At 35.3% G+C, this 13,513-nt stretch overlaps 1 protein-coding gene across 1 annotated transcript in view; it reads left to right on the top strand.

Annotated features, from left to right (window-relative positions):
* Nucleotides 1-4,110: 4,110 nt before the first annotated feature.
* The window catches only part of LOC149772647 (polyprenol dehydrogenase-like), a 30,712-nt gene continuing 21,309 nt past the window's right edge, over nt 4,111-13,513 (top strand). The window contains exons 1-2 of the mRNA XM_089947526.1: nt 4,111-4,452; nt 4,722-4,807. Of these exons, the coding sequence (XP_089803652.1) occupies nt 4,377-4,452; nt 4,722-4,807 (162 nt within the window). The 5' untranslated portion in view covers nt 4,111-4,376. The remainder of the gene's footprint in view (nt 4,453-4,721; nt 4,808-13,513) is intronic.

Below are 13,513 nucleotides of genomic sequence, written 5' to 3'. Positions count from 1 at the left end.
GCTTGGTTGCCCGAGTTTGGACTTTCCAAGTTTACAAAATTTGCATCAATGTATAGGGTGAAATGTAATATGTGCAATTGCGACATAGAGAGTGGGCCATATAAATATGGTACTATATCAAAACATCTCTGGTAAAACATTAAACTGGGGCAACAAAATGTTCCTACAGTAGACCTAAATGGATTGATTTTTATTGTTTACAATCCAAATGGAGTACTGCATTGTGCATGTAACAAGGAATTGATATTATGCATTTATCTTTGACTTTGAGTGAGATTTTTAACATAATTTGCTAAAGGCAGTGAAATCCGAATGACATATACAAATCCCCAGGGTTCCGATTATCTTATCGAAATTACAAATTAGTCCATGCATCTCTTATATCAACAGAATGACATACTTTTACCTGAGTCACTGTAAATGCCCGACATATTTTATTGGTTCCATCTATTTCGGAGATTTAAATAGGAAATGCTGGACGTAAATTCAACTTTGTTTAAATACGTTCGATTTGATTTACGTATGTAAACATGGAACTACACAAAAGGGAATAAAGCAGAAACCGGGTACATATGAGCAACCTCGGGCAGTTATTTAATAACAGGGTGAACTTGACGTTATAAAACTTATCTTTTAACTTAATTTGGTAGCCTCGTGACTATTATGACTACAGGGTTCGCTTTACAGCAGGGTAATCTTTTGCAAATTTTGTGACCAAATGGTCCGCTTTGTAACAGAATGACAGCCGAGTAGTTACATGACTACGTGGCCCGCATTACATCTGGGTAAGCTATGCCAGTTTTGTGACTATTGGCCCACGTTACAAGTAGGGGGCTTTCGGCAGTTTTCGGACCAAAATGCCCGCTTTGCAACTGTGTGACAAGAATTTTGTTTTTTTTGTGCTTACTTGTCCCGTTTTACAAATACGATAGCTCTGGCATTTCTGTGTCTACGGGGCCCGCGTTACAACTGAAAAACTTCGGGCAGTTGTTCGTCTATCTAACCCGCTTGACAATAAGGTAAACCTTAGTAGTTTTGTAACTTCAGAATCCGTGTTACACACTGGGTGACATCAGGAAGTTTTGTGACTACAGGGTTCATTTGACAACTTACGAATTTGCTACTATAGGGTCCACATTACAACTGGGCATCTTCAGGCAGATGTGTTAACTACAGAGTCCGCTTTACAAATGGGCAGCATCAGGCAGTTTTGTGACTAAAATATCCTAAATTACAACTGGGTTACTCCGAGCATTTTTTTGTGACTGCTGGGTTCAGTGTACAACTGAATGAGCTCGGGCAGTTTTGTAACTACAGAACAGGCTTTAGAACTACGTGACATCGTGCAGTTTTGTGATTATAGGCAGTTTTGGGACTGCAGAACCCATTTTACAACTGGGTAACGTCGACCAGTTTTGTGTGTACAGGGTTCGCGCTATATCTGGGTAGCAATAAATAGATTTCAATACGTGTCAAGTACTCGACCCGCAAATGATAATAAATACAGCTTTTGAGAATACGGGTGAGAGTTCAACGTTTTTTTATTTATAACGTTGAAAGGTCATTCATGGGTGAAGGTGGCATAGTGGTTGGTAGACCATTTCGATATTACTAGGACATTGTACAGAACTATACAACTGTGAACTGGGGAAGTTCTGAAATAATTGTTTATGATCTCATTACAATGGCAAAACAATTTATTTATGACTCCAATTTAATCAAACCCTGGTCAGGAATTTGTGTAGGTATTTTACAGTAACAAATTGCTTTGCTTCACTGCGAATGTAAAGAAATCTAGCGAGAAATTCATGTATAAATGGTCAAAGATGCATTTATATGAGACAGATATAATTTAATAATCAGGTCTATGACAAATTGTTTTGTTGATAGTTCTTATACAAAAGGTCTATGTTATTAGCTTTGTAATTGTTGTTGTTGTTGTTGTTGTAGGGTTTAATGCCATTTTTCAGCACACGATAGACTATACATGGCGGCCAGTATTAATGGTGGATGAAGAACCCGGAAAAACCCCGGAAAGAACCTCCGACCCACGAGAAGCTACTGGCAAGCTTTCTCACATACCCACATTAGCCGAATCCGAGACTCGAACCCACGCAGACAGAGGTGAGATGGCAGTGATCCATAACGGAGAGCACTTTAGACCACTTGGCCACTTGGGACCCCAGCTTTGTAATCATTTGTTATGCATTCACGTCAAAATAACTAGTAATTTCCTATACTTCTGCTAATTTCCTTTATATGTTACGTCTATCAATTTCATGTATTTACATTTACACGACTGCCTGTGCTATGTAACTTGCCATTGTATATGTTATGATTTTTGTTGGGGTGGGGGGTAGTACACGGGGTGGGATTGGTTTTTAGGGCTTCATCGTTTGAAAACAAAGACAAAATTAAATCTGCGTTTGAAATAGATAGATGGCAGGATAATTTCGTAAGTTGAAAGTTGACAGATAGTTCGGTACATGCACCGGTACTTATATATTACTACCGGTATATTATATAATGTCTTTATGAATCATTTCATTTTTTTTAAAATGCTAAAATCAGTTTGATATGACATATTCCTTACCCGGATACCGCGAATATCTTGACTCTAAATTTGGTAGGTCTATTGCTGAAAGGAGTGTAGAATGAGATACAATGGTAACTAAAACTTAACTTTGTCACCAGAACATAAAATTTGGTCACAGTGACCTATATTGTCCGTGTTATGTTGAATTTCCCATGATACATAAATGCAACAATCTTTAAGACTAACGTTTCAGCGTTCGAAAGACGGAGCTAAACCCATTTACGTACCAATTCCACTGGAGCCGGGAAGGGAGCTACCATATAGCAAGATCATGCAAAGCATAGGAACCCACGAATCATAATTTTGTACACTATAGATTAGGCGGGTGACTATAGGTAAGCTTTGCGTAGTGGCACGCACAGTGGTCCAAATATCCTAGCTTCACAGTAACTGGAGCGCAAAAAGGTAACAGCGACCAACCTTTGATATTAGTACTGAGCCTGCATGCACAAACCAAGTGTCGTTCTTATAACAAAATATAACCTGTGCTTAAGAAATAGACATAAATGAAGGAAATGTGAAAATTGATTGATTTTTGTTTCTTTTCTTTTTCTTTTGACAATTATATGAGAATACTCAAAGTAGCACATATGTACAAGTTCAACACACCCCAACGAAATGTGTAACGCGTTTTGTACTAATATTTCAGTTGGTGTTGATGTAATGACCATAAGACAATACAAAAATGAAATAACAAATGTATGCATTATTTTCATAACAACATGAAAAATATTAACAAATGAAAAATTCAAACTAGGAATTGACACTTCTGCACCATTTAAATGACATGCCTACCCTATTCTGAATACTGGAAACTTTTACATTGAGACAGACTGACAGACTGACAAATATATCCATCACTACATTCGTCGGAATTACATACCGTAGTGATAATGATGACATCAGTTGCTGACAGTCAAACTCGTCAGAGATAGTGTCAGTATTAAGCCCCACAAAGAATTTACTTTAACTCTCAATGACAACAAGAACAACACCGCCAAAATATAAAAAATGTACACCTGCATAGATATGACAAATAGTTGATGCAATCCAAAAAGAGAAGTTCATTACACATCAATGGTAGGAAACCCTTTTGTTAGTTTGTGCAGGCCATCTTTAATTCTTTGGTATCATACTTTTTTAACTACACAATGATCCAGAACTGTCCAGTAGCATGCTAGTTATGTTACGCATGGTTTCTATGGCAACATGAAAAAATAATAAAAATGGACAATTATCACTAGCAAAATCACCTTATTGCCTCTTGGATAACCTGCATGTCAAGTTTTGGTGAATCAAAGGCGACGGAAATATTCAAGAGACAGACAGGTTGACTGACAGGCAGATATAGTAAATGTTATAGCTGCTGTGTATTATAAAAGAAATGAAATGATTTAAAATGTGGAGATATAAATATAATTTTGGTGTGACACCTTCAGAGGCAACGAGTCATGAGTAATATCTTCTAACTGTATGCTTAATCTTCGCTAGTTTGTAGTAGGTCAAAGTTTTCCATTTTCCTACACATGTTGAGATCAGATATTCAAGGGTCAAAATAGATACATAGTGTACATCGCGATATGCATACAAAGGGAGAGTCACTGTCCACATGTCATATGGCTGAATGAAAACAGTTTGTAGGACTCGATTGTTTTGGGTACATTTATCACAGCTGTACGGATCGAAACATATATACGTGAAGATTGATTTCCTTTGTACCGGGTGTGGGCAAAATAACCATCGAATGCTGCTCATTTAGGCAAAGTATGTATGCAGTACAATGGGAGGCCAGCAGTCATTTCCAGTAATATCCCTTCCTCAGGAGAGAATTGTCATTATCACCGGTGCTAATACAGGTAAGAAAGGGGTAGTTTGGTATGAGGAGTGGGTTGAGTATACCCGGCATGCATCCAGACATACATACACCAGACATACATACTTACATACATACATACATACATACATACATAGATGATTGCATACATACATACATACATACATTATTGCATACATACATACATACATACATACATACATACATACATACATACATACATACATACATACACACATACATACATACATAGATACATACATACATACATACATACGATTTCTTCTGCAGGTCTTGGATATGAGACAGCAAAATGGATTGCAATGATGGGAGCTACAGTCATAATAGGGTGTCGAAATGAAGAACGTGCTATTCAGGTAATAAACAATCTCAATAGAGATGGTAAACATACATACACACATATGATATATACAGAAAGTATGTGTTGGCCTCTCTGTTGATTAGGATTAAATGAAAGTGCTAGCAAAATAAATGCAGTTTTGAACGAATGTTTACATAACTATAGTTATAACGTAATATATATATATATATATATATATATATATATATATATATATATATATATATATATATATATATATATGTATATATATATATATATATATATATATATATATATATATATATATATATATATATATATATGTATATCTTCTTCTATCACTTCCCATGTCATACATATGTGATTTGTTAGGAGATATACAGTATCTCTCCTTTTATTGTAAATATTTTGTCATTGTTTTTCTTCTTCTTGTGGCCTGAGGTTAATATAACACTACTTGACTGCTAGTTTACAGAAAGTTCTGACGGCTTCATCGCAGTAGCCTCGTTTATTTCAATTTCGTGCACAGTAGAAATCGAGCGAATGGTTGAATAACCAAATTAAACAATAAACAATACCACACTAACTTCAACAACATTGTAAAGTTTATTCTTCGTTTCGCAAACCAGAAAACTACAGATAAACAAAGGTAGAAAAATACACCCATCTATAATGGTCGTTTACATTCATCAGGGGGTGGACTTAAATGGTCATGTAAAGTGAGGAGACCATAGAACCTGGTTGAGCCGATTAGATCCGGATAGCGAGGTGAAAAGTGGCTGGTTTGCTACTGGCCAATCTCTATTGTCCAGGAGCTTTGTTTATTGTAGGCCTTTAGAAGTGATTATCGCAACACACCTTATACACACCCACACTCAGTAAAATAGTATTGTCCTGGCGGCATCTTAAAAGGCAAACAATAAGAAATAATTCACCAGCAGTAGTCGCTTTCTGTTTACGCAATTATGGGATTAATGCCTGCCCTTAGATGCCTACTGTCGTTCACAACCTAAATGGACTCCATCTGATGCGACCGGTAGTTTAAATTCTCATCAGCTATGAATTTTCCACTGTAAACTGACGAAAAAATTAAAATTACTTGAACAGAACTGATATTACTTACTAGTATTGATGACGTGATTGTTGGTCATCATCCGAGATCTATCAATATCTCCACCGTGACCTGTCTTCGTGTACGATAGCAAAGGAACTCCTTCACTGGATTTCGGAATAGGGCATCGCTTTCGCCAGCACAAGCTCCGGCGCAACGAATGCCATGAGATGTGCAGCTGCAGTGCTTTTTACTGTAACAAGATAACCGGGATGGATTTTGGATTTACAAAAAAAAAAAAACACTTTTGATAGTTATTTAAATACAATGTTTAATGATGAATGACTCGAACGAGAAAGAATTATAATGACTACGTGCCTGTATAAGAACCAAATATTGGATAAATTAACATAATACGCATGAATCTAATAATGCTACAAATGAAAATACAAATAATTTAAAAAAATATCTTACACAGTATAAGGATAAAGGTGAATGATCTACAGTAATTTTACACGACGAAAATAATGTATTTTACTCTGTTACGTGTTTAGGCTCTAATAAACAGTAATGAAAAATAGAAACAACAATCTTGGTTAAATTTAATAAATAATTTATTTCCCTAGAAAAACAATGCAAAAATAAGGAAAAGAACTTACGGTTTTAAGAATCAAATCCAAAAATAATCCAAGAATAATTCCAGATTTTAATATTAAAAGTCCGAGTAATAAATTGTTCTAATGATTTGATGTTCGAGTCCCGACGAAAATTCCTAAATCGAAGGAATTTCCGAATAAAATTTCAAGAAATGTATTTGTTCAATAATTCTGTATGAGCACTTAAATCTTTCTAGGGAAAAATAATTAATAATTCCATAAAATAGAATTTCAAATCAAACTGGTCACAACAAAACTAACACCCTGACATCAAGTGTTTAGAAGCCCGACTGACTAAATTCTCTATAGACCAAGGTTAAACATTAACTCGAGACGCAAAACAGAATTCCGGATGAGAGTCAACCCTCCGGTAGAACCAGAATTTCAAGGACATCGTAGAAGCTTTTAACGTCTAAAGTCACGTAGTCCCAGTCAGCCTCGACTTCACTATTATTAATCACGCATTAAGAATGAATTTTTTTAAAAGTAATTGTTTATTTGATTGTAAATCAAGGTCAGGAACTAGGTCAGCTAAAAGATACAAAGTTCTAGTTTTAGGTGTTTTTGACTAAACAGTCAGGTCAAACTAATTTCTGGAAATAATCAAATTTCAGTAAACAAAATTACATTACATTAATATGCAATAAAGTATAAAAAAAATGAAACTTACAAGCAGAAATATAAATTAAATCAAATATAATTTATATCAAATATACATAGCTAAAATAGTAAAAAATGAATTCACACAAATAGTGACGAATGAAGTATTTTACTCAAATAGCAAAATGATGAAAAACAAAGAGACATATATCATACAAAATATCTTTACAATGCAAAACCACTGGGTATAACAAACCCACAAAATTAGTTCCCGGCTGAAAGGTTACATGTAGGGAGTTACACACTCTGTCACCAGCACACTTGGCTATCAGTCACGCTGGTCAATCAAGCAGTCAGTATCCCAGGTAGTCACCAACCACAATCGACTCCGATCAGCTGAAAATACATCTAACACCGTGTAATATGCATGACACGGGCATATACTATAAAACGTAATGACGTTATATACGGTAAGCTATACAGATTACATTGTCGGCACAATTACAAAACAATACACAGGTTTAGAAGTGAACCCGTGTCCGATAAGAATCCTACAGTACTAAGCGTTTCTTATAAATGCAACTTTATATTGTTAATATTAATCTCTTGCTAAGTCACAGACAAGAATAGCAAAAATTCGCATTATACTACGTCAGCCGATGCTACATAGAAAATATACACACAAAAAACATGGTAGTACAATAGTTATAATTTAAACACACGAAATTTATAAATAAAACTCACATACCTGTACAGCTGAAGATGTGCAAGTCCTTACATTTATTGATGTGGTCCCTCTCAGACTCCATCATAGAGAGGACCCCCTAGTGCCGAAATTTGAATGATTTTATGTGTTTTGTTGCACCCATAACATATGTAGTGCGTGCATATACAAATAGATTTTGACAGATTTATTAATTTGGATTAGGGTTTTGTACAACGTCCTACTCTAGCTGGTTTCGGAGCTTTAATTACATTTGTAATCCTTGCCAGTGATCTATGTTGTCCAGTGTAAGTTATATGCGTATGCTATATGTACTATATATTACCGGGTGTGGTTTTTTATTGTTTTTTAGGGGTGGGTGGGTGGGTGGGTGGGTGTATGGACTGGCTATATAATCACATTTATGTTTAAAGTTGTCTTTATTTACGAGGATTCCTATGTAAGAAAAAAGTTAGTTCCAGCTTGGGATGTCCTGTATTAGCATGTGGCGGTGGCACTTGACTCAGTTCTTTTGTTCACACGCTTCCCTGACAATGGCCAATAACTTCATTCCCATGCATCTAATGTGAAAGTGATGTGTGTAAAATAGAAGAGGAAAGTTTAAGTTTGAGAATAAAATAATCAAGTGGAAAAAGAAAATATTGTTATTGCTTGAAAGAATAAAGAAAAGATTTTTATTGCTGAGTGCGTGTATGCTGTGCATGTTATACCTAGTAGTTTTAGTTATTTGTATATGTACCCCTGTTTCTTTGTGTTTTCGTAATGTTATATGATTTGACCTTACCATTGGGGAGATCGGATACGATCCGAGCTACCTCGCTTGAACCACTTAGGTATCTTACCATCAAATGCTCCTTAATCAGTAAGGTCAATCTCTGTCCTACTGTTTTTGTTATTTTGTACCTATCGTTTTATTGCTTGTATTAATTTCTACGAGTTTTTCAGTGTTTTCATTAGTATGTTATTTTGTTAGTATTAAATTCAGTATTTATGTTGATAGAGATTATCAGAATTACTGTTGCAAAAACGATGCAGAGAAGGTCGTTTAGGATAAACCTCTCACATCGTGTCTGTTCCTGTTTGTATATCATATAAAATGAATTTATTGTTTTCCTTTATTCGGAATATGTTTTAAAAGTTATTATCTGCATATAAGAATATAGTTCCAAAATTACAGTTACAAAAGCTATGAAGACAAGCTCCTTTAGGATAAATTCTATAGGAGAGTTTATACATATCGTGTCGTTTTTGTTTCGGTTTATATCTATTTAAAAAAAATAATGTTAAGGTCTACATATCATTTCTAAAGGTTTTAATAATTTCATTAATAAGATGTGTTAGTTCGGAGTATATTTTCTTATCTATGATGTTATTTGTATATAGTAAATGTTTAGATTCCACTCCCCCGTCTTTATCTCTATTCATATTCGTGATCCTATACCTGCCTGTATAAGTTTGGATACATCTTAAAATAATATGATTTTTTGAATCTGTATGGTGTCCATACAGTCTGCAGGGTGGTATAGGTCTATTAGGTGCCTGTTGAAGGCCACCTCTCCAGTCACCCATTTGTCACGCAGTTATAGAAACATCCTACTTTGTATGGAGGTCGATCCTATACCTGCCCATTTATTGCATATATTCCCCCAGTTTAAATTTGGTTGCCGTATCTCTATCTCATGTTTCTGTTTGAATATCTTATCGTTTTGTATGTTTTATATGTTTTTATCTCCAATCCTAATTTCACTATTGTCTCTGTACATATATATTAAATCTGTTGTTCTTTTACCAATAGAATCGTTAAATCGGCACTAATAGCCATAACAATATATTTATATAGCTTCCAAAGGGAATATGGGTGAACTATGTATGTAGGCTTTTTATTCAAAATATTTGCTTTTTGTTTAATACTTATGCTGGTACGTTTAATCCTAGTTTCTCGTTTGGTATATATATATATATATATATATATATATATATATATATATATATATATATATATATATATATATATATATATTAAATAACGCCTTTTATTATTCCATGTAAAGTCTATAATCTTCCACTCTACGACCTTCAACATTGCTTCAGTTAGGTGCACTGTATTCATAAAATAATTGAGTTGACTATACATGTAGGTTTTAGCACCGTGAATACGCTCCATTTGATTGAGTGTTGTTTGTGACTAAATTTAAACCTGCTCTTCTATCTTGATTAGTAGTTCACGGTAGTTGAGATGAGTTGAGTTCCTCTAATATAATATTCCTAATGATCTTACATGCTCTTTAATTAAGTTAGGAGTAAACCCAGCTAGATTACCTCTTCTGTTACCTATCAGTAATATTTCTGTCTTATCATGATTAATTGCTGACCCAGAGGCTTTTCCAAATTGTGTGAATTCATGTTGTAAATACGTAAAAGAGATTTCGTCTCTGGTGAAGTTTGTGCAGTCGTCAGCATGTAGCATAGTTTTAAATTCCCCTTTCAAATTAGGTATTTTAATTCCAAGAATATTAACGATTTTATTAATGTTAATATGTAAAGATTCTAAAGCTATAATAAAGAGCATCATTGACAGGGGACAACCCTGCCTTATTAATCTCTGTATCATACATTCCTGCTACTCAACCATTTATTGTTATTTTAGATGTTATATTTTTGTACATGGCTTTTATCCAGTTAGTAATATTTACGCCGAAACCACAAGATTCCAGTGTTTTAATGATGAAGTCGTGCTCTATTCGATCAAAAGCTTTCTCTTGATCGAATAGAAACACGACTCCTTTTTCCCCCCTAATAGTGAAAAAGTCAGTTATTGATCCAATATGTCACTGTGTTATTTAGATTATTTTTACCCATCCCCCCACAGCTTTGGTTTAATTTAATTATTTTATCTAGGCAGGTTTTTATTCTGTTGGTGATAATTTTGCTTAGTATGTTGTAGTCAGTATTTAGTAGTGTAGTCGGTCTCCAGTTTTTAATTTCGTTTCTATCTCCCTTCCCTTTATATATTAATGTAATTATCATTTCCCCCTTATAAACTATAATATTATATAGCTCTTCTAGTACGTCAATTCGTTTTGAAATTTAATATAAAAGTCAGATGTAATCCCATCTGACCTTTGCGATTACCCTTTATCGTAGCTGTTAATTGCTTTACGAATTTAAATTACATGATGTAAATAATTTAAATATAAAATGTGATACCTTTCTCATACACAAAAGAATACTCTAAACACAGTGTGGAGTAAATGTTAACACCTCTTATCCCCATTCCAGAACATAGCTGGTTAGAGCTTAGAAGCTACACCCTCGTTTTCCGATAATGTTGTGTGGTGCGGTATTTCCTTGTCCACACATTTAGTGTTGGATGTGTTGGTGTTAAAATAAAAAACTAATAAATACATCAAATAATTGTAATTCCGTCAGGGTTACTCTGTTTTGTTCGTCAATAAAGCTTAGGTAGTTATACTTTTCCCTGTGCCTGGGCCGGCAATGGGTCTGATTTCCAACCATCCTCGCTTAGAACTTAGGATAGTACTAACTTCCCTTAGGACTATTAAGTCCAAGTGATGGTTTCCTTTCCTTTCTGCTTTTTGAAGTTGCTTATGTTATAGTGACTCTGCCAGTCATATTGTTCTTATGTTGTGCATTAGTGTGTGTTGTGTTGTGGTAGCTCTCCTTTAGATGTAAGAACGGCTATATCTAGATCAAGGTCATTGTAGTTGTTTGTTCTTATCTAAACCTAGTGTATCAAAATGAATTTTGAAAAAATATTTAAAGTCGAAAATAATATATTCAATGTTGAAAATAATAACGTGTCTAAATGCTTTGTGTTTTGTTTAGTGAGTGCCTCTCTTGCGTGTTGTTATTGGTGTTTCAGTTTTTCTATATGCCTTAGCATATTGTGAACTAATTGTGTTCGGTTTTCTTGTTGCACCTTGGTGCAAAAAGAAGATTGAAATCTTCAATCACGCGGACGTGATGGAAAACACTGTTGTTAAGTCGTTTTACATTATCTGTTCTTGGTTGTATGTTGAGATGCCAATATTTTAGAAGGGAGTGTCAATCCCTTCTAAACTTTTAAAATGTATTCAAGTTATTTAGGTTAATTATCAATAAAAGAGTAGTAATCAGTAACCGTTGCTTCGGCAAATTGAAAGTAATTCAACCGAACTGAGTTATAAATATTCATTAGTTTGTATCAAATTCCAAGTTGTTGTAATAGTATTTGTAATCAGATTCCAGTGTGTTAGATAAGAATTAACCCTATGGCAATTTTGAAATTAATTAATCAAAATCTTCGTCCAACAGATTCTTTCCTTTAGTTCGTTTTGCTGACTCTCCGGCTCCTCCTTTATTGTGTTTTTGTGGGTGGCTCCGTTACAGAGTCCTAAGCAGGGTATACTTCATACGAAGTACCGGATAATCCATTTATTGATTCCATTTCCTTAGAAATTTCTTATCTATGTACATCATCCATATTCGTGTGTTCATGTCCATTTCCGTTCCTGGTTTAGAATATTCCTTATCTCGAAAACATTATTCTATATCAGAGTTCTTGTTCATTTCGATTTATTTTTCTTTTAGTTGAGTTGTTTGTATGTTTTGAAAGTTTATACCTCGTTAAAGGTACTAGGGAATCGCGCCTGGTTTTGGCGGGAGAGATCTCCCTCCTCTGCCCGACATCATGCTGTGGTACATACAGATTAAATCTTTGTTAGAGTTCCATATAAATTGTCAAAATTTCTGGATCAAACTCCATTTCCGTTCCTGTGTTCTTGCCATGATGTATAAAAAAATTCCATATCTCGAATCGCTATCTTAAGTCGAAGTACTTGTTATTTTCCATTTCTGTTCCGTTGTTTGAGTTCTTTGTTCTTTTGTGGGTTTTCCCTCGTTAGAGATACTAATGATCCAGCCCCTTATCCATAATGTAAACACGCTGAACATGGCGGGAAAATATCCTGAGATTTCTTCCCTTGCCTCTGCCAGACATGTTCTTGTATTGCAGTTACACCTTGCGCAGCTGATAGCGATCGCTCACTGACAAGACGTTCCGTAATGTGTAGATTTAGTCATAGAGTGAGGCATTTATGCACAGACGATGTCGCCATCCATACAGTTCCATGACCGCTCTGGCGGCCTAGTAGTTAGAGAACCCGCCTCGGATGCGGGAGGTCGTGTATTCGATCCCCGGCCGAGTCATACCAAAGACTTTTAAAAATCGTACTAACAGCTGCCTCGGTTAGCGTTCAGCATTAAGAGGTTAGTGTTAGGACTGGTCGGCCTAGTGTCAGGATAATGTGACTGGGTGGGACATCATGCTACATGTCTGCAGCATGATGCCCCAGTGCTAAACATCACTATAAACTTCCACAATGCAGACATCGTAGCGATATGACTGAAAAATTGTTAAAGCTACGTTAAAAATCCAAATCACACACACACACACACACACACACAGAGACACACACACAATTCCATGACATTGACACTGTACCTTCTTGCTTACACAGGCAGTGATCTCTGCAAGATCGCTAGGGCTGGGTCATGTGTCGTCGATGTGGAATGCAATATCTCTCCTTTGCAATATTTTTCATCAACGAGAGAGCATGATGCACTTGTTATCCAGCCCCCTTTAGTCCCGATAATCATATGGAAGTCTGTCCTTCGGTCGTTTGGTACTGTAGTCTAGATCATTCAACA

This window comes from Sinohyriopsis cumingii, unplaced genomic scaffold, assembly GCF_028554795.1.
Source record: "Sinohyriopsis cumingii isolate HCF-2022 unplaced genomic scaffold, ASM2855479v2 utg001311l, whole genome shotgun sequence".
NCBI lineage: Eukaryota > Metazoa > Mollusca > Bivalvia > Unionida > Unionidae > Sinohyriopsis > Sinohyriopsis cumingii.
The sequence above is the reverse complement of the archived record's forward strand: the minus strand, read 5'-3'. Positions and strand labels throughout refer to the sequence as shown.